Here is a 22,220-nt window from a genome sequence, read left to right on the forward strand (position 1 = left end):
CTCCTCCCCCAGAGCCCCAGGGCCCGCCCTGCCCATCTAGGCCCCGCCCCCACAGCCTGGGGCGGGGATGTGGCTTCTGGGCAGCAGGTGCCTGAAAGCCTCTTGGTGGGCAGCTGTGGGCGGCTGTGGGGCATGGCAGAGCGCTCAGCTTCCTCCGCTGACATTCTAAAGCGCACCGGGGAGACTCCGCAGGGCTCCCCGGCCTGTCGGCCGAGTTCTGGGCGCCCGGTCCTGCAGCAGCCCTGGGCAAGGCTCAGGGCTGGGCAGCCAGCCGGCTGGGCACTGGGCACTGTCCCTCAGGGGGGAGGGGAGGCTGTGGCTCTGTGGCTGGGGCATGCGTCCTCTCCCCCGTCCCAGGAGTGAGATGAAGCGCTGGATGACCTCACTGGCCCCCAACCGGAGAACCAAGTTTGTTTCCTTCACGTCCCGGCTGCTGGGTAAGTGGCCCTCCGGGACGAGGACCTCTCTGGGCAGGACGGGTGAGGCCTCCGTGGCGTCAGCCTCAGGTGCTTCCGGAGCCTGGTGGCATCCGGGATACCCTGTGTCGACTGCCAGGGGCGCCAGCTGCCAGCGTAGTGCCTGACAGAGGTGCTCAGCGTGCTGAGCCCGGCCAGCGCCCGGGCGGTTACTGAAGTAGTGAGTCCCTGGGCCCAAGCGACGGGCACTGCAAGGAAACCGGGAGGAGCCTGGGCCCAGAAGGTGGACACAGCGTTCTCTGGGGTCCCCGGGTGTCTGAAAACCTCACAAAACACGGAAGGCCACTAGTCCAGCTGCCTGCCGGGGAGCTGCCGTGCCCGGCCGCTCACTGCACCCCGGGCACGCCACTCTTCCTCCCGGGGCCCCGTGCGCATTCGAGAAGTCCCTTGGGAAGCCTCAAACAAGAGCCCGCGTGCCTGCCCGTCCCTTTATGCGTGTCGTGTTTTCTCCGGGAGCCCGGCCAGCACAGCCTCATTTTCTCTGGAGCCGAGGCCCCTCCCTCAGATGACTTCTTTGCAGTTGCTGCAAGACAGGCAGCATCCAGGGGTTGCTGGGTAGGGGGCATGGCGGTGACACAGTGACGCCGTGACCGGCGATGAGGACGGCCGCCCCCCTCCCCTCCCTCCAGACTGCCCCCAGGTCCAGTGCGTGCACCCGTACGTGGCCCAGCAGCCCGATGAGCTGACGCTGGAGCTGGCCGACATCCTTAACATCCTGGACAAGACGGAGGACGGTAAGGCGGGGGCCGGGTGCGGCGCCCACTGGTGCCCCCGGGACTCTGCTGCCGGCCTGCACCAGCCCGAGGGTGCAGTGTGCCCCCCCGGTGGAGAGGCTGGCTGCCAGGCAGGCAGGCCCAGGCCCGGCCCGTCTCTGCTCCCCCCGACTGCTCCGCCCGCCCCGGCTGCCCCCGCTTCTCCCAGGGCCTCTGCTCCCCTCCCCAGACCAGCGAGGGGAGGGCCGTCTCCGCCTTCGCCTCTGCCCCAGGCCCGGCCCAGCACCGGCTCTGTGCCGACCCCTCGGATGGCCCCGGGCTTGGCCTACCCATCAGGTGGGGAGAAGGACAGCCAGGAACACCCTCACCCTGACCCCTGACCCTCACCCTGACCCCAGACCCTGTATTTGCAACAGGCTTCCAGGTGAGCCTGTGACCGCCAGGCTCAGAGCCCCGTGTGGGCCAGGGAGATGCCCACCTGGCGCCCCATCCAGCCCCCTCAATGCATCAGTGCCAAGTGGGGTTCATACCCCTTCCCCAAACACTGGTCCCTTATTTCTACGACAGACTCCCCAAAACGGCACAAAGCACCTCCCCTCCCCCGAATCCTCCTCCCCTTCAAGGTCCTGGCTGGAAGGCCTCCGGCTGGCTACCTCCGAGGGAGGCCACTTGGGCTGGTTCCAAACTCCAGGGGCTCACTGGCATTGGAAGAGCAGAGTCCGTACCCCGCCCCAACCCCCACAGAATAAACCAGCGCACACCCATCCCCCATGGCCTGCAGAGTGTGCGCTGGGACCTGCACCGGGACCTGAGCTGCGGGGTGGCCTCTGGGGGCGGGAGGGAGAGCCGGGGCACCATGCTGACCACCTGTCCCTTGGAGGCAGACAGGTTCAGAGAGGGGGGGCAACAAGAGGGCGATGGGACCCCCCGGGCCCGGGGCCACCAGTCAGCCACCCCCCACCGGCCACTTCAGTGTCTCTTGCTTTCAGGGGTGGCCCTGGGGGTCTCCCGACCTCACGTGGGGCAGGCTGGGGCTACTGAGGGCTTGGGAGCAGGTTCCGAGGTCAATGCACTGGGGACACCCCATGGCACGGAGTGCGGCTGTCACGTCACAGCCACACGCACACACCGTGCTCCCCGGGGCCTAGCCAGGGCTGCCCCTCCCCCACGAGTGGGGGGGCCAACCCCATCTGAGGGTCCCGGTGGGGGGCTCCGGAGCAGGCGTCTCTGGACAGGCCCTCTGGACTCCTGTGTCTCCGGCCCCTGTGAGGGGGTTGGGGTGGGGGGAGGCCCCGCTCACTGGGCCCCCCTGAGCCTCCCCCACTCCCGTTCCCTCCCCGACAGGGTGGGTCTTTGGCGAGCGTCTGCACGACCAGGAGAGAGGCTGGTTCCCCAGCAGCATGACCGAGGAGATCTTGAACCCCAAGATCCGATCGCAGAACCTCAAGGAGTGCTTCCGGGTGCACAAGATGGAGGACCCTCAGCGCAGCCAGAACAAGGACCGCAGGAAGCTAGGCAGCCGGAACCGGCAATGACCCCCGGCTCCCAGCCAGGCCAGGGGTGTGGGAGGGTGGGAGCAGGGCCCGGCGGGCGATCCCGTGGACTACGGAGGGGCTCTGGGGACAGGCAACCCTGGGGGGGGGGTCGCCCCCGCCCCGCACCCCTGCCACGTGTGAATGCTCATGCGTCTCGGCCCCTTGCCTGCAAACTGGAGAAGCGGTGCCCACGCCTTTCCTCCGAGGCACTTGCAGATGAGAAAGTGTATTTTAAACAGTGTTACGCCACCTCTCCCTCTGTCTCTTAGAGGGGGTGGGCGGGGACTGGCATGCTCCAGGGGCCTGGCCAGGCACTGGAAGAGGCCCCAGGCCCGGGTGTCCCTGGCCCAGGGCAGGTGCGACAGTGGTGACTGCCATGACCCCCTGCACGTGCCCTTCTCCACCTGGAAGCGTTCGCATCCACCAGGCTCACTGCCCTCGCCCGGTGAGCTCGCTGAGCGGCCCTCGGTCCCCAGTTTATGAAACTGAGAGACCCACCGCCTCCATCTGCCCCTGCCATCCCCTGGCTGCACGGCCAGGCCCTGCCTCGAGTTGCAGGCCGGCCTCCCAGAGCCTGGCCGAGGGCCCTGCCGCCTCTGGCTCCCCCATGGGCCGGCTGTACCTTGTGTCTTCCGGCCCCCAAGGGGGCCTGGGTATTGTAAGGAATGAACTGGTCACTGCATCCTGTATTGGTTATGGTTCCAAGAAAAGCAAATACCATTTTTTGGCTGCATTAAAAGAAGCATCATGTATGAAATAAAGGAGGTGACATTCTCCTCTTTATTGCCCGGCTGCACACAGGAATGAGGCGTTTGGTTCCGGATGGGGAGCCCCCTCCCAGGTCCGTGGAGGAGGTATATCCTGAAGGAGGGGTTCGGTGGCCTCTAGGTGGGAAGGGAGCCCCCGGGGTTGGGGCCTCCACCTGTTCGAGGCCTCCAGAGACACCAGGGTGTGTGAGGGAGTCGGAGATGCCCTGTGAGAACACAGGTTTGCAAGGCCACAGGGCGACTGAGGTGTCAGTGACGGTCCCACAGGGAGTCCGACCACCAGGCAGGGGGCCAGGCTGCCTACCCGGCCAGTCACTGAGCTTGGGCACTCCTCCCCAGCTCTAGGGGCAGTGGTTGGTTACCCAGAGGCTGCAGCTCCTCCCCCAACCCCCAGCCGCCCCACCCTCACCCTGGTTCTGACCCCGAGTGTGGACCCGCCCACCTCTGACCCCGCCCAGCCCCACCTGCCTGGCAGCCTGCTCTCTCAACCAGGACTCGCTTTCCTCTGCACCTGGACAGGCCTCTGAGTAGAAGCCCGTGGTTTAGATCCAGTGGGACTTTGTAGCTCCTTCCCACAGGCCACGGCATGACACTCAGCGTCCCTGAGGCCCCCCAGGTCCTCTGAGAACCGGGTGAGCCCTGTAAGATGCACAGACCCGCAACTCGCTGGTTCACCCCCAGGGGGCGCCCCTGGCCGTTGGGAGGGACTGAAGCTCTGCGCCTGAGGGTCTGGCAGCCCCACCTGGGTCCCCAGGACTGAGGGACCTCGGAGAGGGGCCACTTCCGAGCCCTCTGCTGCAGGTGGCGGGGTGGTCGGAGGACCCGGGCCCGTCCAGCCTTCCTTCCGAAGCTGGGAGAGAGCTTGCTGCCTCGGGTCATGTGCGCTAAAAGGGTTTTGGCCACTGGAGGTTCTGTGAAATGAAGTGTTTGAAACCGTTTCCTGAAAACTGGCCAGGTTCGTGACAGTCCTTTATCAGCAGGAAAGTGTAGCCCGCGGTGTGCTTTGGGCAGAGTGTGTGTGTGTGGCTACGATGCGCGCTCATCTGGAGTGCCCAGGGGAACACCGGTCTCCCCAGGAGCTTGGGAACCAAGGGGCCAGGCGGCCGCTGCGACAACGGTGGGAGAAGGAAGAGGAGGAGGAGCAGCCGCTCCCCGCGCCGCCACCGCCCACTCAGGGACCTCCCAGGGGCCCGAGGTGTTTGCCAAAAGCCTCTCCTCCAGGTGTCCTCACTCTGGAAGAACCTTCCGGAGGAAGGACACAGTCACGGCTTCTTCCTGCTGTGCCCAGAGCAGCCAGGCAGTGATTTAAATCTCCGAATTACGAGCGCTAGGCTTACTGAGGAGCGTGGAGGACAGGGTGTGATCGGAGACCGTGGAGCCTGGGCCGAGCTGGGGGCTGCGGGCCACCGGGCGGGGGCGGGGCGGGACGGGGAGAGGCGGTGGGCGGTGCGGGCCCTCCCTACACCCGGACAGCTGCCCTGCGCGGGGCTGCGGAGGCCCTAAGCTCCTGTGAAGCCCCGCCTTGGGGGCCCGCCTGGGATTGTGGGCACCGGGCCAGGCTGGAGGCTCCCTGGCTTCACCCCTCGGCTCGTCCAGCTCCTGGGGCTCCCTGGGGTGGAGGGGCCCCTGAGGTGGAGCAAAGGGCACCACCACCGAGGGCGCTGAGGCGGCTTCTGCTCCCAGCACCCGCTGCACCCGGCTCCGCACCCGGCGGCCCGGCCTGCGCATGCGCATGTGGCTCCTGCGGGCGCCCAGGCCACGTGCACACCCACGCACGGGTCGCGAGGTGTCGCCCTCCCCCACTCGCCACACACTCAGGCACAGACACACACTCGAGACCTGGGCGCGTCCGGCGGGATCGCGGCCCCTTTATTCGCTTCAGGAGGCGGAAAACTTTCTCAGCGCGACGACCACGAGCGCCAGCACCACGCAGGTGGCCAGCAGGGCGGCGATGACGATCGCCGCGATGGCTCCGGGCCCCAGCGAGCCTGCGAGGACACGGGAGCCGCGTCAGCCTGGGTCCAGCCCGCCCCCCGCCTTCCCCTCCGCCTCCCGCTGCCCGTGCACCGCCCGCCCGGCCCGCCGCCTACCGCCGTTGTGGTCCAGATGCTCCTGCGCGGTGCTGTCCTCCGGACTCGGCGGGGCGGTGGCGCCCAGGGGACCTGTGGCCGCGGGCTCCCGGGCCGGGCTGGTGCTCTCCACGGGGCCTTCTCCGGAGGGCAGCTCGGCGGGCTCATTCCACAGCGTGGGCACGGGCTCCCGCGAGCCCTCGGCTGCAAGTCCAAGGACAGGCGCTGCGGCAGGGGCTGCAGGCCCACAGGGCTGTCTCGCTGCCCCCCCAGGGAGGTGGGGCTGTGTCTGGGGCCCCCGGAGTCTAGCTCTCCTCCAGCCTTCCCATGTCATGGGTGAGACGACCAAGGCTGAGGGACCCCGTGGGACCCCCGAGCCCCACAGCCGCCAGGCCCCCCTGAAAACGGGCTGTGGGGGGCAGGAGCCGGGGTTGGGGTGCAGGGACCAGAGTCTGAGAGAACAGCTGCGAGAGCCCTCAACTGGCAGCAGATCAGGGAACTGGGATATGGCACCTCCTCTCCCCCAGAGGAGCCTGGGGTCCCCCGTCTGAACCTGTGGGCTCTGTAGGCCTGGGCGGGGTGACACTTGGGAGGGACCCCCACAAGGCAGACACCTGCACCCTGGAGAAGAGGCCAGGACGGGGGAGCAGGGCCCTCGCCAGGAACCAGGGATCCTGCCCACCCTGGCTGGCCCCACGGGGCTGGAGGGCGTCCCTGCTGGGGGACTGGGCAGCAGAGGCCACCCACACATGGCCACCCACCCACACATGCCTCTGGGTGTTGAGGCTCAAAGCCCAGTGCCCCTCTGCACCCTAAGGGACTGAAGCCTGCCCACACAGTCTGCAGACCAGCCAGAGGGGTGCCTGGGGCCTGTGCGGGGAGCTCCAGCAGAAGGGGGGTGCCCCCTGCCCTCCCGCACAAGCTGAGGCTCGGTCGGCGCACCAGCCCTGGCAGAAGTCAGGGCCCGCCCACACCTGGGCTTCACTGGGACCCAGGGGTGCTCTGGGAAGAGGCAAAGCTGCTGTCGGGGCTTTCCTGCCCCCGGTCCCCCCCTGGGGCAGGTTGAGAGGAAACACCAAGCAAGCCCAAATTCGGGGTCAGTCTCCACATAACTAGGCTTTCGAAAATGTCAGGTCGTGAGAAACGGAGGGAGGTTGAGGAGGGTGCCAGATTGCAGCCCGAGGGCGCGTGGCCATTAAGTGCCGCGTGAGTGTGGACGGGGCCGAGGGCCACTGTGGAGGCCGGTCTGGGCCACGGGCGCGAGCCGAGGGAGGGGGTCAGTGTTCAGGGGATGGTGCTGCACCCGGGCCCACGCCCGCTGTGCACAGGGGACTGGCTGGGCCGAGAACACCCTTGTCCTCGGGCACTGTGTGGGGCGGAGGGGCACGGCCCCGCCTCCCTCTCAAGCGGCTGGGCGTCCAGGCCGGCAGGCAGGCAGGAGACGGACAGGAGGACAGAGAGCAGGTGTGGCCAAGGGTTGGAAGCCCGTCAATCTAAGCGAAGACTCGACTGGTCATGGGATCATTCTTGCAACACTTTTGTAAACTTAAAATCTTTTCCCAGGAAAAATGTATACGGCTCCCCCGGCCTGCCCTGCAGCCTCCCCCAGGCCCTGGCTGGCTCCGTGTGGAGGCTCAGCCAAGACTTACGGGAGCTGGTGCCCCTTTCCAGAAAATGTCCCTGAAAAGGAGGCCTCTGGGGGGGGGGGCAAAGGGCGCCAGCACCCAGTAGCCCAGAGGTGGGGGGAGCTCCCCTGTCCTGGGGCCCAAGGCTCATGTGGGGGCCACCTCAGCCCCCACCAACTGTGAGGCTGTCCCTGTGGGGAGGGCAGAGGCCTCTCAGGCCTGGACGGTCACAGCCCGGGGGGAGGGCAGGGCCCGCAGTGGTGCAGCTGCCAGGGAGGCCGCAGCCCCACACAGGCTGCCCTGGGGCTCCTGGTAGCTGGGCAGAGAAAAGGCCTGAGCACACACACCACCTGGCAGGCCCGGAGGTCTAGGGCTCCCAGATAGTCTGTCTCCCCACATACATGGAGTAACCACTGGCCCCCACGTGCTCCCCACCCGCCCGAGACGGGGCGGCAGGCGGGCACCTCCCTGGCCCACTGCTGCCGGCCCAAGCTCACCTCTGAACGCCGGGCGCCTGGCCAGGGAGGCTGCCCCAAGACTCCTGGGGAGCCCACCCAGCTGACCTGGGAGGCATCTGGGAAGTCGGCTCTGAGCTTAGAAAGCGGGTGGCCAGCCCCATGGCCCTCAGGTGGCCATGGGCTCACGCCCTGGAGCTGGCCACCTGCTGCCCTTTGCCGGAGCCCGGGGGCCATCTCCATGTGGAGCGGGGCCCCTGAGCGGGGCAGCTGGGTGACACACCCAGGCCCTCTCCCCTTCCCCGCCCTGTGACCAGCCTCCCTGCCTCTCCCACTGGGCCCAGCTCCTCCCTGCTGAGCGCACCCTCCTCCGGCCTCTCCTCCAACACCCCACCAGTTGGTCCCTGAGGCTCCGGGGACTCAGCCTGTGGACTGCCAAACCCAGTGAGTGCACTGGGTCCAGGTCCTGGTTCTGGCACACTCTCATCCGGGGCCCCTCTGCCCTCGCTTTCCCAACCTGTGAAGCAGAGTTGGACCGGGCCTCTCGCAGCCACACACGGCGGTAACCGTGCTACCACCGCCATCCTCGGGGCCGTACCCACCCCCCAGGGCCCCTCCGGCATCAGACGCCTGGCTGGACACGGGCCAGGCCCCCCGTGGGCTGTGTGCCTGCCACGGCTGACCGTGGCGGGAGACCCCCACAGGCTGGCCCAGGGCTCATCTGTGCCCAAGCAGCAGGGCCCCCGGGGCCAGCCGGCTCCCTGCCCACCTGGGTGGGCACCCTGGTGGCAGCTGGGGTTCAGCCCCCAGCCCCCAGCACGGGAGGTGTAGCTGCCAGGGAGGGGCTGAATCACCCTCTCAACCCGTCTAGCTATCTCTGAGTTTGCTGCTGTATCCAAGTTTGCTGCTCTCTTCACTGTCTGCTGCGGTGCAAGGGGAAACAAAGTTTCAATGCCACAGCCCACCCTCCCCCAGGCAGCAGCCCCACACTGCCAGCAGCAGAGGGGCGAGGGAAGCCGGGTGGAGGATGCGCCCATGGGAAGGCGAGGCAACGGTGAGTCAGCTGTGGGGACGCTGCGTGGGCACGGAGAAGGCGGAGGGCCCGGGAGGAGGCGTGGACCCGGGGCACCAGAGTGCACGAGGCCCTGGACCGCGGGCTCCGGCTGAGGGAGGCAGTGGGAGTGGGCCCGGTGACACCGGCCTGGGCACCGCGGGCTCTCCCCCGCCCCGCGCCCCCAGCTGCCCTGCCTTTAGGTAAATAGGTTTGTTTAGCACTCGCTCCGACCACAGGGCCCCGAGGCCAGGCGCCGTGCTCACAGACGGCCTTTGTGCGGGCCATGAAGGGCCTTTTTATGCCCGCCCTGGCCGCCCGCCTGTGCAACCTGGCCTGCTCCCCCTGCCCCGGGAGCTGTGGCCACAGGCGACCGGTGGGGAGGACAGCGGGCCGGCCTGGACGGCAGCCACGGGGCCGCTCCTTCCTGGCCTGTCAGCCACAGGACTCCCGCCCGCCGGTCAGCGGGCAGGGGGCTGCCGGGCCGGGTACGCCCCTCCCAGCATGGCAGGAAGGAGGACAGCCAGCCGGAACCCCAAAGACTCGGGGAGGAGTGGGACTGTCCCCCTTGGTGGGACACATGGGAAGAGGCGAGGCCAGCCGAGACCCCTGGTGACGCCAAACATGAGGCTGTCCCCCCACCCGAGCGTTCCTGTGGTGGAGAGCGGAGCCCACCCACCCTGGCTGTGCATGCCCAGTGCGGCCCGGCGCCTCTGGCCGGCGGCCTGGGCCGGGAGAGCCGGCTGCCTGGGGCACAGGACATGGGACAGGAGCACCCCACCCCCCAACAGCCTGGACCCCCGGGCCAGCAGGACAAGCACTCCAGTGAGGTGAACACCACAGTTCCCAGATCCGGGCTGTGGAAGATGCCGCCTCACACTTTCGGTCACTTCTCTAATTCCTGGGCACCTCTTCCCCCCAAAAGGAGCTCAGTGGTGCTTTCCCAGCCTGCCTGGGGGGGTGCTTCTGGCCCGAGACCACCCGGCGCCCCATGGAGGGGCTGGGACATTGCATGGCCCCCACATCAACTGAGCACCGCCCGATGCCTGGCCCACCCCAAAAGCTGGGGTCTGGACTCAGTCGGCCTGCAGCCCCATGGTGGGGGGGGGGGTGCAGGGACACCACGGTGGTCACCGTCCTGCAGATGAGGGACACAGAGATGCCGAAACAGCCAGGAGGGGCCCGAAGCCAAGCCAGGCTTCCCCCTTCTTCCTAGGGCGTCTCCAGCCTCCCCTTGGGTGCCTGCGGAGTGGCTGCCCCGCCCCCAGCAGCTCTCAAGGGCCACAGTCACACTTACCTGCTCCTCAGGGGCCCCCCAAAGCCCACGCTGCAGGGAGGCTCTCCAGTCCGTCATGGGGGACCCCCCACTGGGGCCCTCAAACACTGTCCTTCGGCCACAGCATGGCCAACAGACTGCTCCCTCCCAGGAGGAGGAGCAGCCGTCACCCCTCTGTGCCTCTTCTCCCTCAGGCTTCGAAGCCGGCCCGGGTCAGCCTCTCCCTCCCAGGCCCGCAGCCATGCCCAGGGCTGGGGCTGAGGTCCTGGGAGCCGGCCGCCCTCGCTGGACCCCAGGCCCCGCCACCCTGCCTCCCTGCAAAGCCTGACTCCCCGTCCTGGCCGTTTTCCCGAGCCCCCCAGGCCCTGTGCGCCCTCTGGAAGTTTTCCTGGGGTGGGGAGAGTGCCTGGGGCTCCACTCGCGGCTTCTCAGAAAGCCAGCAGGGGAGGGCGCAGAGTCTGAGAAGGTCTCCAGCCCCTCGGCGCCTCGCCCTGGGCCAGGAGTCCCCTCCTGACTCTCAGACCTGGAAGGCTTCAGGTGTTAGGGTGCTGGGCTCGTCCCCTCGTCCCCAGGCAGCTACGCCCCTGGCCCTGCTTCAGAGGCCGCCGTCACTGTGGCTGCCGTCTCCGGCCGCTGCCGTCTGTCCCTGGGGAGCCCTCAGCTGCATCGCCCCCGTGGCCACCCCTCAGTGGTGAAGGACCTCTGCCCCCGGGCGTCTGAGAATTGGGCCCAAGGTGCTCCTTGACCCCGGGGGGCTCGTGGCAGCAGGGCCCGGGAGCAGCCTTACCTGTGAGCACCACAGGGGCCAGGACCCCGGAGAGGAGCAGCAGCGCCATGCGCAGGGCCAGAGGGAACGCCATCCTGGCCCGAGTGCGTGTGGCCGGCGAGCGGGACGCACGGAGGACTGAGCCGGTTAGCTTCAGGGCGGCGGGAGAGAGGTATCAAAGGGCTGGAAGGGTTTTCATCAATGCAAACTCTGTCCTCCTGGGACACCGTGCCCGCCCCCCAGGCATGCCAACACTCAGACACTCTCTCTCTCTCTCTCTCTCTCTCTCTCTCTCTCTCTCTCACACACACACACACACACACACACACACGGCAGAGCTAACAGAGCAGACCGCTTTCCTGACTTCTGGAGCAGCCCCACCCTCGGAGAGCAGAGAGGAAATTGCACCCTTTCCCTCTCTCTCAGCCCCACGTGCAAGAGACTCACCCAGGGAACTGGAAAATGCAGATGCCACGGGCGCTGTTTCAGAGGGTCGTGGCTGGGCCCAGGAACCCGCACCTCGGCACCCAGGGCCCCGGGCCGTCAGCACTTCTGGGCCCCGGATGCTGGGCCGGGAGCGCTTTACACAGCAGTTTCAACCCAAACCCTCTTGTCTCTTTCCAGAAAAGCTCATGTCACTAAATGCTGTGTGTCCCCTGCTGTTGCTCTCTGCTCTCCCCGGTGACTTGAGACTTGAAATGCCACCTCTATGCCAGTGACACATGTCCCAGCCTGGGCCTGGCCCGGAACTCCAGGCCCTCGGCCCGCGGCCTTGCCGACAGCTGCCCGGGTGTCCGGCGGGCATCTCCAACAGCACGTGCCCTGCAGAGCCTCCCGCCTGCCTGCCTCCCTATCCCACCCGCCAGAGCGCCCCACCCACCAGAGCGCCTGGCCACACAGTCAGGAGTCGTCAGAAGCCCCTCTCCGGGCATCTTACTCCCCGCACGGCACGCCCGCGTGGCTCGGAAAATGCCGCCGCCACCTTCACGGCTTCCCACTGCTCTTTGAGCAAGCAGCCACCCAAGGGCTTGCCTGGGCCCTGCTCACCTGCCCACATGGGACCCCGCCTGGGGGCCCCTGCGTTCGCCGCCCCTCTCCCACAAAGCAGCCCCTCGGCTCCTTCCTGAAGGGGCCCCCTTCTCGTCCCCATTCAGGTCTCGGTGCGGACCTGTCGGCCTCCATCCGCTTGTCGCATCGCTTTTAACTTCTTCTGAGCGCTTACATCTACATGAAACCCGGCTTTAGCCGTTTCCCATCTTTTTGAGGACTAACACATACGCTGTGAGGTATGTGCGTGTGAACAGCACCCAAATCCAGAGAGAACCTTTCTGGCAGACCCGCGGGACCCCCCTCCGGCCCCCCCAGAAGTGCGGCTCCGTCTCTGTCAGCACGCATCAGTTCTGGCAACGCTGCGGCTCCGCGTACATGGGGTCACGTGACACGGGCCCTCTCTGGTCCGACGCCGTGACACTCATCGCCGGGTCGTGCTCGGACGTCTGAGGGTGCCGCAGCCGATCCACCCCCGTACCCGTTTCCTTGGTTACCCACGTCCCTGTGGGGTGTCCACAGGTGTGGACTTTCATCAGAAGGAACACAGCTCCCACGACTACTCCTGCACGTGGCCTTGGGTGACTGTGCTCACTCACTCACTCTCTCTCTCAGTCCTGCGTCTGGTAAGGATCGAATTGCTAGGTCCGAGGGCGGGCGGTGCTCAGGTTCCACGGATGCTGCCCGCGGCTTTCCCAAGTGTCCGTTCCCATGTCCGGTCCCGTTGGCAGCTGCCCTCCCCCCTCACCACACCCCGCCGCTGCCTGCTGACCCCTAGTCGCCCGCTGGGTCCGCCGGGGTGCGTCCCTGGTGGAGTCCCCACGACGGGTGACGCTGGGACTCTCCCACGTTTGCCCCCCCTTCGGGAAGGGCCGCGCAGCTGCTTTTGCCCACGTGGTCGTCAGGGCGGCCTGCTTCTCCGGAGTCGTGCGTCCCAGGGAAGAGCCCTCCGCCCCACGCAGTTCCGGTGCCTGTGGACGATGTGCTCGCTGGTGGCCGGTCTGTCCCCACCATGTAAGTCCCAGCAGAGCAGGGGCTGTGTCGTGTTCCCCCGGGGGGTTCCCAGGACAGGGCCTCACGCCCCGCGCACCGCAGGCGTCAGTCCTGGGGTGCGGTCGCTGGGACTGGGTGGTGGGGGCAGACTTAGCCGTGAGCATCTCACTGCTCGCTCGTTTGTGCCGCCGGAGGGCTCAGTACCCCGCCTTCATCTTTCTGTGCCCTGCAAGGCCACGTGGCACGGAAGTAGTCAGACCCCCAAATCCCACTCCGGAGACTCCTGCCAGCTGACTTCCCGTCTGCATCTGCCAGTGGGGGGCGCCGCCGGGAGACGGAGGGTGGGGACGGAGAAGTGCCTTCCTGCTGCTTCCGGTTTCTAACAGCCCCCCTGGTGGGGGCAGCAGCGCTGGCTACAGGGACAGTGACAAGGGGCCAGGGCGAGGGGCCTGCCAGGACAGGAGGCTGGAAGGGTCCCCGACCCCAGCAGCCTTGGTGGACAGGGCTCTGGCGCCGGAGGGGTCTTCCTGTTCCCCGTCCGGGCTGCCGTCAGCTCCCACGCTGCAGCTACTGGTTCACGAGGAGCCCTGCCTTCTGTGTTTCGCCCTGCCACCCCTCGGGGGACCCTCATGACCAGTTCCTGTACGGAATCTCTTCTGCTTGCAATGCCTACAGGGGCTCGGGGTCCCGGTGCTGGGCTCCCGGAACGGTCCCGGGAAAGAGACCCTCAAGGACGTGTTTCCGAGCTTGGTTTGGCGCCCCGAGGTTGAATGCAGACCTTGTTGCCCGTGGAAAATGGGATTTGGTAACATACGGCGTGCCGTGTGTTAGGACTGGGTTGTTGAGCGTGAAGCGCCTGTTGGAAACGAGGCTCATTGGACCAAGGAGATGCCGCACTTGGCATTCGTAGAACGTGATGATGATCGGAACAGCCAGGTCGGCTGGCTGCTCTGCCCTGTGCTGGCTATTCGCAGGAAAGGACAATGTCAAGGACTTCAATGTTAAGGTCAGGGTGTCCCGAGAACTAGGGCATTTCTATGTTAGCCATTTTTTTTTAAAAAATCTCTCATTTCTCATAGCTGCAGGGCATAAAATGAGGCCCCAGACGTGCTGGGGTTGCGGAATTCCAACCTGAAATTGAATTCACAGCCGTAACCACTCTCTCAGGTGACATTTAGGGTGCTAACTCGGAAGGAGACCTTGGGGCGTGGATTGAGGATGTGTGGGCAGATCTTCCACTCACAAACCCCCAGGCCGCTCCTGCCCAGACAGCCAGCTCTGCCCTGGTCTGAACACAGCAGTCTCTTCTTGCCTGAATAATAAACAACCTCATCTGTCAAGTGCCCTCCTGAGAGGGCGCCTGCCCCCCACGCACACCTGACAGCCCCTCACGGACTCCATACCCGTAACTAGAAGCAGGCAAACATGGAGCCGGGAGGGAGGAAGTACTAAAACAATTGCTAATTATTCCTGCAAGACACGAGTGACTACATGCTCAGTGAGACGTTACTAACGTCTACTAACAGGAACCTGGAGAGCACGTGTGGGAACGAACTCTGAGGTGTTAATGGGCAGGATGCGAGTGAGCTCAGGTCGGGTCCACTGCATCGGCAGGGACCCGTGGGGCAGAGGCTCCGAACTCCGTGTTGAGCTCGAGCACTAGAATGGCGTCGGCGGCACGCTGCACGAACCTCCGAAACACGCACGGCCTACTCAGTCAGGGGCACGGAGCCCTGTCCTTTCGATTGCCAAATACAGTAACGACAGCAGCCAACACAACAGCCGTTGGAGTGAATGAATCCCAATTACACCTGTGCTTCTGGCAGAGCAGTAAAAAATGCATTTTGGGGCGTGCTGCAGAGTTTTGGTGGTGAGTGCACGTGGGCCGTGAGATGCAAAGGGCCGGGAATTGCTGCTCTCAAAGCAGCTCTCAGGCTTGGGAGGTTGACCGTGACCCAGGCGCAATGAGTGGCCTGGGTTCAAGAGGCGGGAAGCAGAGGCTTAGGGCAGAAGGGACGTGGGGCCGGACTCATCGTGGGTGACGCACACTCGCCAGAGTGACGCATGCGCCCCACCGAGGCGCTGAAGCGCGCTGGTGAGGAGGCCAGCTTCTGTGAACAGCTCCGTGGGCTGTGGGCCCTGCAGGCCAGGGGGGACGAGGCCGGACAACTGATTTCAGGGGGGGTCCGATGGGGGCGGACACTGCGCGGGCGTAAAGACAGAGGGGCCACAGGAGTGATCTGACTCCGAGGAATACAAGGCTGGGCGGCCCGCTGCTGGGTGGCTCGCTGTACAAGCCTGGGCAGGCGGGCAGAAGTCTGAGGCGGAGCACCGGGACTCCCTCCTGGTTCTCAGACCCAGAACAGCCTGGCAGACACTCTATCGGGACGACGGGGCTCTGCTAGACGGCCTGAGGGTGAGCAGCAGCCCCTCAGCAGAGGCACCAGGAGCCTCAGGCGGGGCAGCTGTGCCCCGGGGGAGGGAGACACTCGTCATCAGGGGTCCCTGGACACTGGCTCTGTGCTGACAGTAGTTGCTAGCCACCCAAAGTGCCACTGTGAGTGCGCATGGAATCAAGCGGCAGGTGGAGTTCTGGCCTGAAACCCCCTTGGTGGAGGAAGAGGAGGAGGAGGGGTGGGGCGCCAAAAGGCAGGACCCATCCTGGGAAGGCGGGGCCATGCACAAGCCCAGGTGCCACACACAGCGCATGTCTCATCATTCCATCAGATTGTGCTTAAAAAAAAAAAAAAAAAAAAAGGAGAGAGAGAGAGACAAATCTAAAGTAAAATTGTTAGGGATTTCAAGAGAGTGAGCTGGATCTGAAACCGTTAACAAGCCACACGGAAGGGCAAAAAAACCGCCACGCGCCCTCACGTTCCCGGCTCTGTACAGGAATGGAAGCCAGCCCTGCCCGGTGGGGCTCAGTGGCTGGGCGCCTTCCCGCAGAGCGGAAGGCCACCAGCTGGACCCCCTGTCAGGGTACGTGCCCGAGTTGCAGGTTTGGCAACCGATGGATGTTTCTCTCCCTCCCTTATCCTCTCTCTAAAGATAAATTAATTCACGTATTTTTAAAGGTTTTATTTATTTTTAGAGAGGGGAAGGGAGGGAGAAAGAGAGGAAGAGAAGTGTGTGGTTGCCACTCACACGCCCCCTACTGGGGACCTGGCCTGCAACCCAGGCATGTGCCCTGACTGGGAACCAAACCGGCGACCCTTTGGTTCACAGAATAGCACTCAATCCACTGAGCCACACCAGTCAGGGCATAAAAAATTTTTTTTAAAGAAAACAAAACAAAAAGGGAAGCAGAGCCTGTTCCGAGCCCCCTCACTGGAAAAGCCAGAGGTCCTCAGTCCACAGGCCAAACTGGGGTGTCTGCTGGGACACAGTTCCCGTGGCCCCTGCGCCCAACCTCACCCACCCCAAATGCCTCCCACTTCCGGACAGAGGACTGAAGAGAGTGACCGTGTGGGCAAAACCAGCACTGCGGGGGAATCTGGGTGGCAAAGCACTCGGCCGGACCCCCCCAAACTACCTGTAGCTGTGTATGTATCTGCTCTGGTTGATGGAGGAGCTGGGGAGGGCTCCCGGCACAGCTCCTCGAAAAGCCTGGCTGAGCGGAGAGGTGCTCCTTCCTCCTGCCGAGAACCTGGGCATGGTCGCTGGTGCTCTAGCAGCCGCCGGGCCCGTGAGTGACCTGGAGGCTCCCAGCCACAATCGGGATGGTGAATGGAAAGAACCCGGGTCCCTGAGCCGCCACGCCAGCCTGGGACTAATGGCCTCCAGGTCTTCACTTGAAAAATGAACTATCTTGGTTAAGCCGTGGCTACACGCAACCCAAACCTATCCCTGACCCACTGACCGTTTCCAGGACCGTGTCTCATGCTGAAAAAGGAATTCGAAAGAAAGAGCAACTCGCCGTCAAGGGAAACGAACCCACCACGCCACCACTCGGGGGGCAAGTGAGCGCCCTTTAAGACACAACATCTCTGCGCTGGACGGCCAGCTGCACTGAACTGCACTGAGTGCCGGGGTGACAGTTAAGTCCCACCCCCACGACATCACCCCTCGGCCACAGACCAGCCGCCGGGGCAAGAGGTCCCTTGCTTCCCTGCTTCGAGGTGCCGCTGCTCCCATCAGCGAACCACAGCTACGGTTGTTTCTTTAGTTGCAAAACATTCCTCCCGCTGGTTACTACTCCCTAGGGGACACTCCTCTCGAAGGCTCAGGCTCCCAGGCCGGCACTGACACCACCCAAAGCCGCGCAGGTCCGCCCTGCGCCCTGCCCGGGAGCCCAGTGACACCGTGGGACGAACGGTGCACACCTGGCTGCCTCCTGGCTGCCTCGAGGAGCCTAGCGCCCGCGTGCCTGCAGCTTCCTCGTCAGGGACGGCCTGAGCTCAGGCAGGACCACAGCCATCCTCCGGACACGAGCCTTCTCCTTTTCGTTCCAAGAAACTCATCAGCGACGAGGTCGGCTTCCAGGGGCAATGCGCTGGGGGCGGTGCTGCTCTGTTCGGAACGTGCGTCCGGCTGCTCTTCCGGTGAATCCCACCCCCCACAGTGGACGTCCAGGATAAAGAGGTTCATTTCACAGCAGCGCTTGCGTGTAACCGGGGTCATACAGACTTCCCATTTTTATTGGTCATGTAGGAAGGGGCATTGTTGTATACAATAAATTTCCATTTCTCCGCCTGATCGACGTTGAAGAAATGTATTAAATATAACGCCCACCATGTAATACACGTGTATTTATAAAACGGCTGCCCGACAAGCAAGTCGCTATTCAAATGAAGCCAGAGGTACCAGTACCTGCCCTGCAATCACAAAGAAAAACTAACCTCTCAGCCTGGAGCTGAGGAGGAGCGTTCAGGTTCCTGGACCACGGGTATGAACTCACCCCACGTGGTTACGGCCCCCCGTGGCCACACCAGTCTCCACCCCCGCCCCTTCCACAGTGTGCCCCTAGCATTCCTCCCTTCCAGGGGTCTGGGGGCGTTCCCGGCCCCTTCAATCCGAGTGAGCTTGGGACTCCTGCGACAGCACAGTGCCCCAGAAACCGTACTTCTGCCTGGTCCTCTCGGGGAGGGCCAAGTGCCACTCGAGGCCTGAGGCTGCCACCCCGGAGAGGACGCATGTAGCTCCTGCAGCCATCAGCCCAGACGAGCTCCCACCCTGCAGCCGCCCCCCCCCCACCCCGAGCCTCCCGGAGACTGCAGCCGCCCGAGCACCCTAGGAGGCGATGCGAAGAACCTCCCCGCTGAGCCCTTCCCAGAGCCCCGACTCACAACCTACCAACGAGAGGGGTGCTGCAAGCCAGCCGGGGGTGATCTGTTGTTCTGCAGCAGCGGTCACCAGAGCACTCAGTCTCTGGGGGGAAGTCTCCATAACTGAACTGTTTTGTCTGGGTTACATTTTTTTTTAAATCTCTAGGTTAAAGTCCCTAGAAGCACACAGTGCACGAAGCAAGCACTTCTGAACTCGGCAGCGCTCCGGCAACGCACACCTCTGCAGAAAGGAGTGGGAACGCGGCAGCAGGCGGAGAGGAAGCAGATCACAGTGTGAGAGAGAGAGCAGGCAGACAGACAGACAGACTCCCGAGGCCGGGCGCTTCCTCCCCACCACGTGGGAGACTCCACAGGGAGGAGCACGGCTCCTGGTCAAGCCCACGGACTGTTCCATGACTAAGATGACTCTGCTCCCTCGAATCCGCCCACCCTGCCCCTTCTGCAGTCCCTGAACGAGCGCACGGCAGTCTATCCAGAAGGTGCAGGCAGGGTCTGCGGGGCGCGTCCAGAGAGGCGTGTCGGTGGGGCGAGAGCAGGAGCCGTCCGCAGGTCAGCAGAAGGGGCGAGTCAAGGGGGTGAAGCCCTTTGGGCCAACTTACCCATGTTTACCTTGACCTCTGTGTTCTCAAATAAGCCAGCCCAGGTCGCGCAGCCCGGCGGAGCGAGCTCCCGCTGCCTCCAGGCCTCGGGGGCTCATGCGTCTGGAGTTTTCCACGGCACGAGAGGACGGCTTTGTGCTAAACGCAGCCTCGACACGGTGCGTACAAGAGGTGAGCTCAGAGAGAACACCACCACCAGGTTTTATTTAAGTTCTTTTTTATTTTCCTCCACACTGGCAAAAGTTCCGAGGGAGCTTAAAGTTTTGTAAACATTTTAACTATTCCTCTTCCCCACCCCCCATTTTTGAATTTACAAAGCAAAGGAGAGCGGGAGTCCCAATTTTAAATGGTCCCCCATCTCCTCATGCCGTTTGATCCAAAAACTATATACAAGTTTATAGCAGTCTCTGTATAGTTATTGTACACGTTGGGGGGGAGGCGAGGAGGAGCAGGGAGAATGGTGATCCAAAAGAATAAAAACAGAAACCGAAGGTGGTACTCATCCACACCGAACTGCTCTCAGAGCAGACCCGGCCCTCCGCAGGCAGCGAGGACAGGCGGGGAGACGCTCTACCGGGGCGCCCGCACGCGCTTCTCGCACACGGACGGGCGGCCCAACGCCTCCGCACCGAAGTGGGATCGGCAGCTCCGGGCGGTGTTCTCTGGGGGACTGGTGGGGCGGGAAGAGCACTCGTTTATAAATAGGGCTTGACTACGTTTCTACGGGAAGGGAAGGGCATTAGAAGGCCATGACCAGAAGCCAGCACCAGGCTCCTCCTCCGCTCTCTCCCACCCCCTCCACCCCGCTGCATTCTCCGGTATAGTGGTTTCCATGAATGAAAATCTTAAAGATGGTCAGGTCTGGAACGCTCTCTTTTCAAGAAAGGCAAGCCACTTGCCATCCCAGATTCCTTAAACAAAACCTTTTTGAGGCCACAGCAAGACACACACGCAATGCTCTGAGGAACCAGATGAAATTCCGGGCTTTTATCTGATGCAGAAGTTTATCCCTATCCAAAATGAAATTATACAAATTCATACATATGGTAAAGATCCTAGCTGCCTCTTAAACGAGACAAATTTTCAGCAGAAAGGCCCAAAAACAAACTGGTCCTAGTCCTCTGAAGTAAAAATATTTATGGGAAAAATCAGTTTTTTAAGAAAGAAAAGTTAAGAGTAAGTCCCTCTCCCAGGCCACAGGGTCTCCTCTGTCCAATCGGGTCCGAGTACGCCAGGGGAGAAGTCGGCCCGCGTGGAAGTCACTATCTAACGAAGAAAACACGAATCCTTGCTCCGAAAGGACGCTCAGGAAGAACAGTGAGGGTGTGCAACATCAAACCAATCTGATCTAAACGCCGCCCATCTCGGGGCCTCCTGGATGCGACCCCAGACTCGGCGCCGCGGCCTGCACGCTGCAGCGTGCTGGCGGTCTCCGCCGGATGCCCAGTCCCGGGCCATGGGTGTCCTGCAGCTGGCCCGTGTCTGTCACCATTAACTCTCTTCACGACCGCACCAGTGAGACCCCACGCCCTTACTGGGGGAATACAATGAAGAAGAAAAACAAAAGGAAAAAAGCGACGAAGGAAAGTAAACTGCTATTGGCACACCCGGACACTCGGTCTGGGCGACGGCAGGCGACACCGCGGCATGGCCAACAGTGCTGCCCGCACCAGCCTCGTTGGAGAGTCGCCCCGACGCCGCCCAGAGGGAGACACGGGGCTTGTCCGCTTATCTACAGTCTGAGATGCTCACCAACAAAAACGGTTAAAGAATCGTGGACACAAAGGGCTAGAAGAAAAAGCCTGAGATGATCGGTTCTGTGGCTTGTTGCAGAGTGACAAAGAGGACATGGCGAGTGAGTGTGGTGTCCAGAGGTGGAGAATCCGTGGTCGGCGGAGGTGGGGGGGAGGGGGGGCCAGTCCCCTGGCAGGCGCTCAGTAGTCATCCAGGGTCTCGATCTCACCCATATTGAGCCGCTCCGACGAAGCGTTGACGGAAAACCCTGCAGGAGAAAGTCGGCAGTGAGTGGCCGCACCCAGGCCACCTCGGGTCTCCAGGGCGCCGGGCCGCACCCCCGGGCAGCGGGGGCCAGGTCAGTCTCCCGTTTTCGAGCACAGCAGAGGGCAGTCAAGGCAAGGAGGGGAAAGAAGGAATAAGGTCAGAGCGGTGGTTGTGTTTTCTGTTCTTCCAATGACAGACTCATTTTATTTCTTAGGGTTCCAATAAAATTTAACTAGGGAGAGGGAAAACAAAGAAAGAGAGACCTGGCTGGTGTGGCCCAGAGGGTTGAGTGCTGGCCTGCGGACCAGGTCCCCAGTTGGGGGCGTGTGAGAGGCAACCACAGATTGACGTTTCTCTCCCTCTCTTTCTCCCTTCCCTCTCTCTAAAATAAATAAATAGAATCTTTTTTTTTTTAAAGAAAGAAAAAGAAAAACCAGCATCACTGCTTGAACAGAACTGCATGCCACTGCCTTAGGAGAGTCCGGAGAGGAACCTGGGGTGGAAGTGTACATTCAGGCCAGGCCAGGCCGGCCCCCGGGGAGGGAGGGTTGGAACTCATTCAGGAGTTGCACCTTGGAAAAAGGGGGGGGGGGGGGGCGGGCGGGCAGGAATAACACATTCTGAGCGAGAGTAATACGGCTTCAGTGCCACTCACTACTGGGAACCACACCCATTTCATCGAAAACCTCTATCGAAGTCCTGGCCCCGACCTGTGGCTGTTCAGAGGTAGGAGGCTCAGGGAAGACCCACGACGAGATCCCAGAGCCCTCACGGGTTCCTCCTGCCACGCAGTGCACAGCACAGAAAGACCCAAGTACTCTATTCAGCTCGACCGACTGCAAGCAGGCCCGCGAAGGAAAGATTCCGGTGAGCAGCGCGGATGAGCCAAAGCGGACTCGGGCGAGACGGGCAGTGCCGCCGCCGAAAGCAGCAGGCAGTGCCTGCAGCACCACCGACACGGACCCCCGCCGCCAGCCGCACGCGCGCCGTTCTCCCAGCGCCCCCGCAATCAGAGATCGGTAAAGAGGATGATTCAAGGCCTCTCTGGAAGGAGTGACTCACAGAAAGCTTTCAGTTCGTCCACTCCAAATGAAACCCCAAACGGTTCCTGCTGTTATTTGAGTATCAGAAAGTAAACAAGCTATGCTCTCCAGTCTAAAAGCAGTTCTGTTCGTATTTTTGGAGTTTTCTGCCCCCTCCTTTTTATTCCCAATGTTCAAGTTTTCAAACAAATACGCATTTTAAATGTACCAATAATAAACAGAAAATGCTTTACGAAATAAAAACAGCCTAATTATATCACCTTCTCGACTCAAAAACACCATGGACCGCACACACAAGCCTGCCTATTTGCTGACCACGGGGCTGCGGGGCGAGCTGCTCGCACAGCCCACCGCCGGGAGAGGCCGGGGCTCCCAACCCCAGCCGGAGCCCTGCCCGTCCACTGTGTTTCCACAGCCCACAAGGCGGTTTTCCCTGAAAAATAATGAAAGGCTCAGTGTTCACATTTTAACACAACGGTTTAATTAGGTAAGTATAAAAACCTAAACACCAAGCAATCT

General features: G+C 63.2%; 3 protein-coding genes across 11 annotated transcripts in view; 1 reads left to right on the forward strand and 2 right to left on the reverse strand.

Annotated features, from left to right (window-relative positions):
* Positions 1-3,485, forward strand: part of NGEF (neuronal guanine nucleotide exchange factor) — an 84,083-nt gene extending 80,598 nt beyond the window's left edge. For both annotated transcript variants that reach the window (XM_036022693.1, XM_028511000.2), the window contains 3 exons: positions 358-437; positions 1,106-1,210; positions 2,534-3,485. In XM_036022693.1, coding sequence (XP_035878586.1) covers positions 358-437; positions 1,106-1,210; positions 2,534-2,724 — 376 coding nt within the window. In that variant the 3' untranslated portion in view covers positions 2,725-3,485. The remainder of the gene's footprint in view (positions 1-357; positions 438-1,105; positions 1,211-2,533) is intronic.
* Positions 3,486-5,325: 1,840 nt separating this feature from the next.
* On the reverse strand, positions 5,326-18,771 carry SNORC (secondary ossification center associated regulator of chondrocyte maturation). Of its 2 annotated transcripts, XM_028508393.2 has the most exons (4): positions 11,181-11,514; positions 10,755-10,884; positions 5,582-5,764; positions 5,326-5,479 (listed from the first exon to the last, which is right to left on the reverse strand). In XM_028508393.2, the coding sequence occupies exons 2-4, from the start codon at positions 10,825-10,827 to the stop codon at positions 5,370-5,372; spliced, it is 366 nt and encodes a 121-aa protein (XP_028364194.1). In that variant the 5' UTR covers positions 10,828-10,884; positions 11,181-11,514; the 3' UTR covers positions 5,326-5,369. The 2 variants fall into 2 exon arrangements, with proteins under 2 accessions (XP_028364194.1, XP_035878592.1); XM_036022699.1 differs by lacking the exons at positions 10,755-10,884; positions 11,181-11,514 and adding an exon at positions 18,658-18,771.
* A 107-nt stretch (positions 18,772-18,878) lies between these two features.
* Positions 18,879-22,220, reverse strand: part of GIGYF2 (GRB10 interacting GYF protein 2) — a 109,718-nt gene continuing 106,376 nt past the window's right edge. For all 7 annotated transcript variants that reach the window (XM_036022695.1, XM_028511013.2, XM_028511012.2 and 4 more), the window contains one exon: positions 18,879-20,659. In XM_036022695.1, the coding sequence (XP_035878588.1) occupies positions 20,592-20,659 (68 nt within the window). In that variant the 3' untranslated portion in view covers positions 18,879-20,591. The remainder of the gene's footprint in view (positions 20,660-22,220) is intronic.

Source organism: Phyllostomus discolor, chromosome 4 (assembly GCF_004126475.2).
Source record: "Phyllostomus discolor isolate MPI-MPIP mPhyDis1 chromosome 4, mPhyDis1.pri.v3, whole genome shotgun sequence".
Taxonomy (NCBI): Eukaryota; Metazoa; Chordata; class Mammalia; order Chiroptera; family Phyllostomidae; genus Phyllostomus; species Phyllostomus discolor.

What these genes read in the sequence shown, in the direction of transcription:
- SNORC (XM_028508393.2), bottom strand. Translation starts at nt 10,827, where the DNA reads ATGGCGTTCCCTCTGGCCCTGCGCATGGCGCTGCTGCTCCTCTCCGGG. An exon ending in GGCCCCTGTGGTGCTCACAG is followed by an intron (nt 5,765 to 10,754) that starts GTAAGGCTGCTC and finishes TTGGACTTGCAG; the next exon opens with CCGAGGGCTCGCGGGAGCCC. An exon ending in GCATCTGGACCACAACGGCG is followed by an intron (nt 5,480 to 5,581) that starts GTAGGCGGCGGG and finishes GTGTCCTCGCAG; the next exon opens with GCTCGCTGGGGCCCGGAGCC.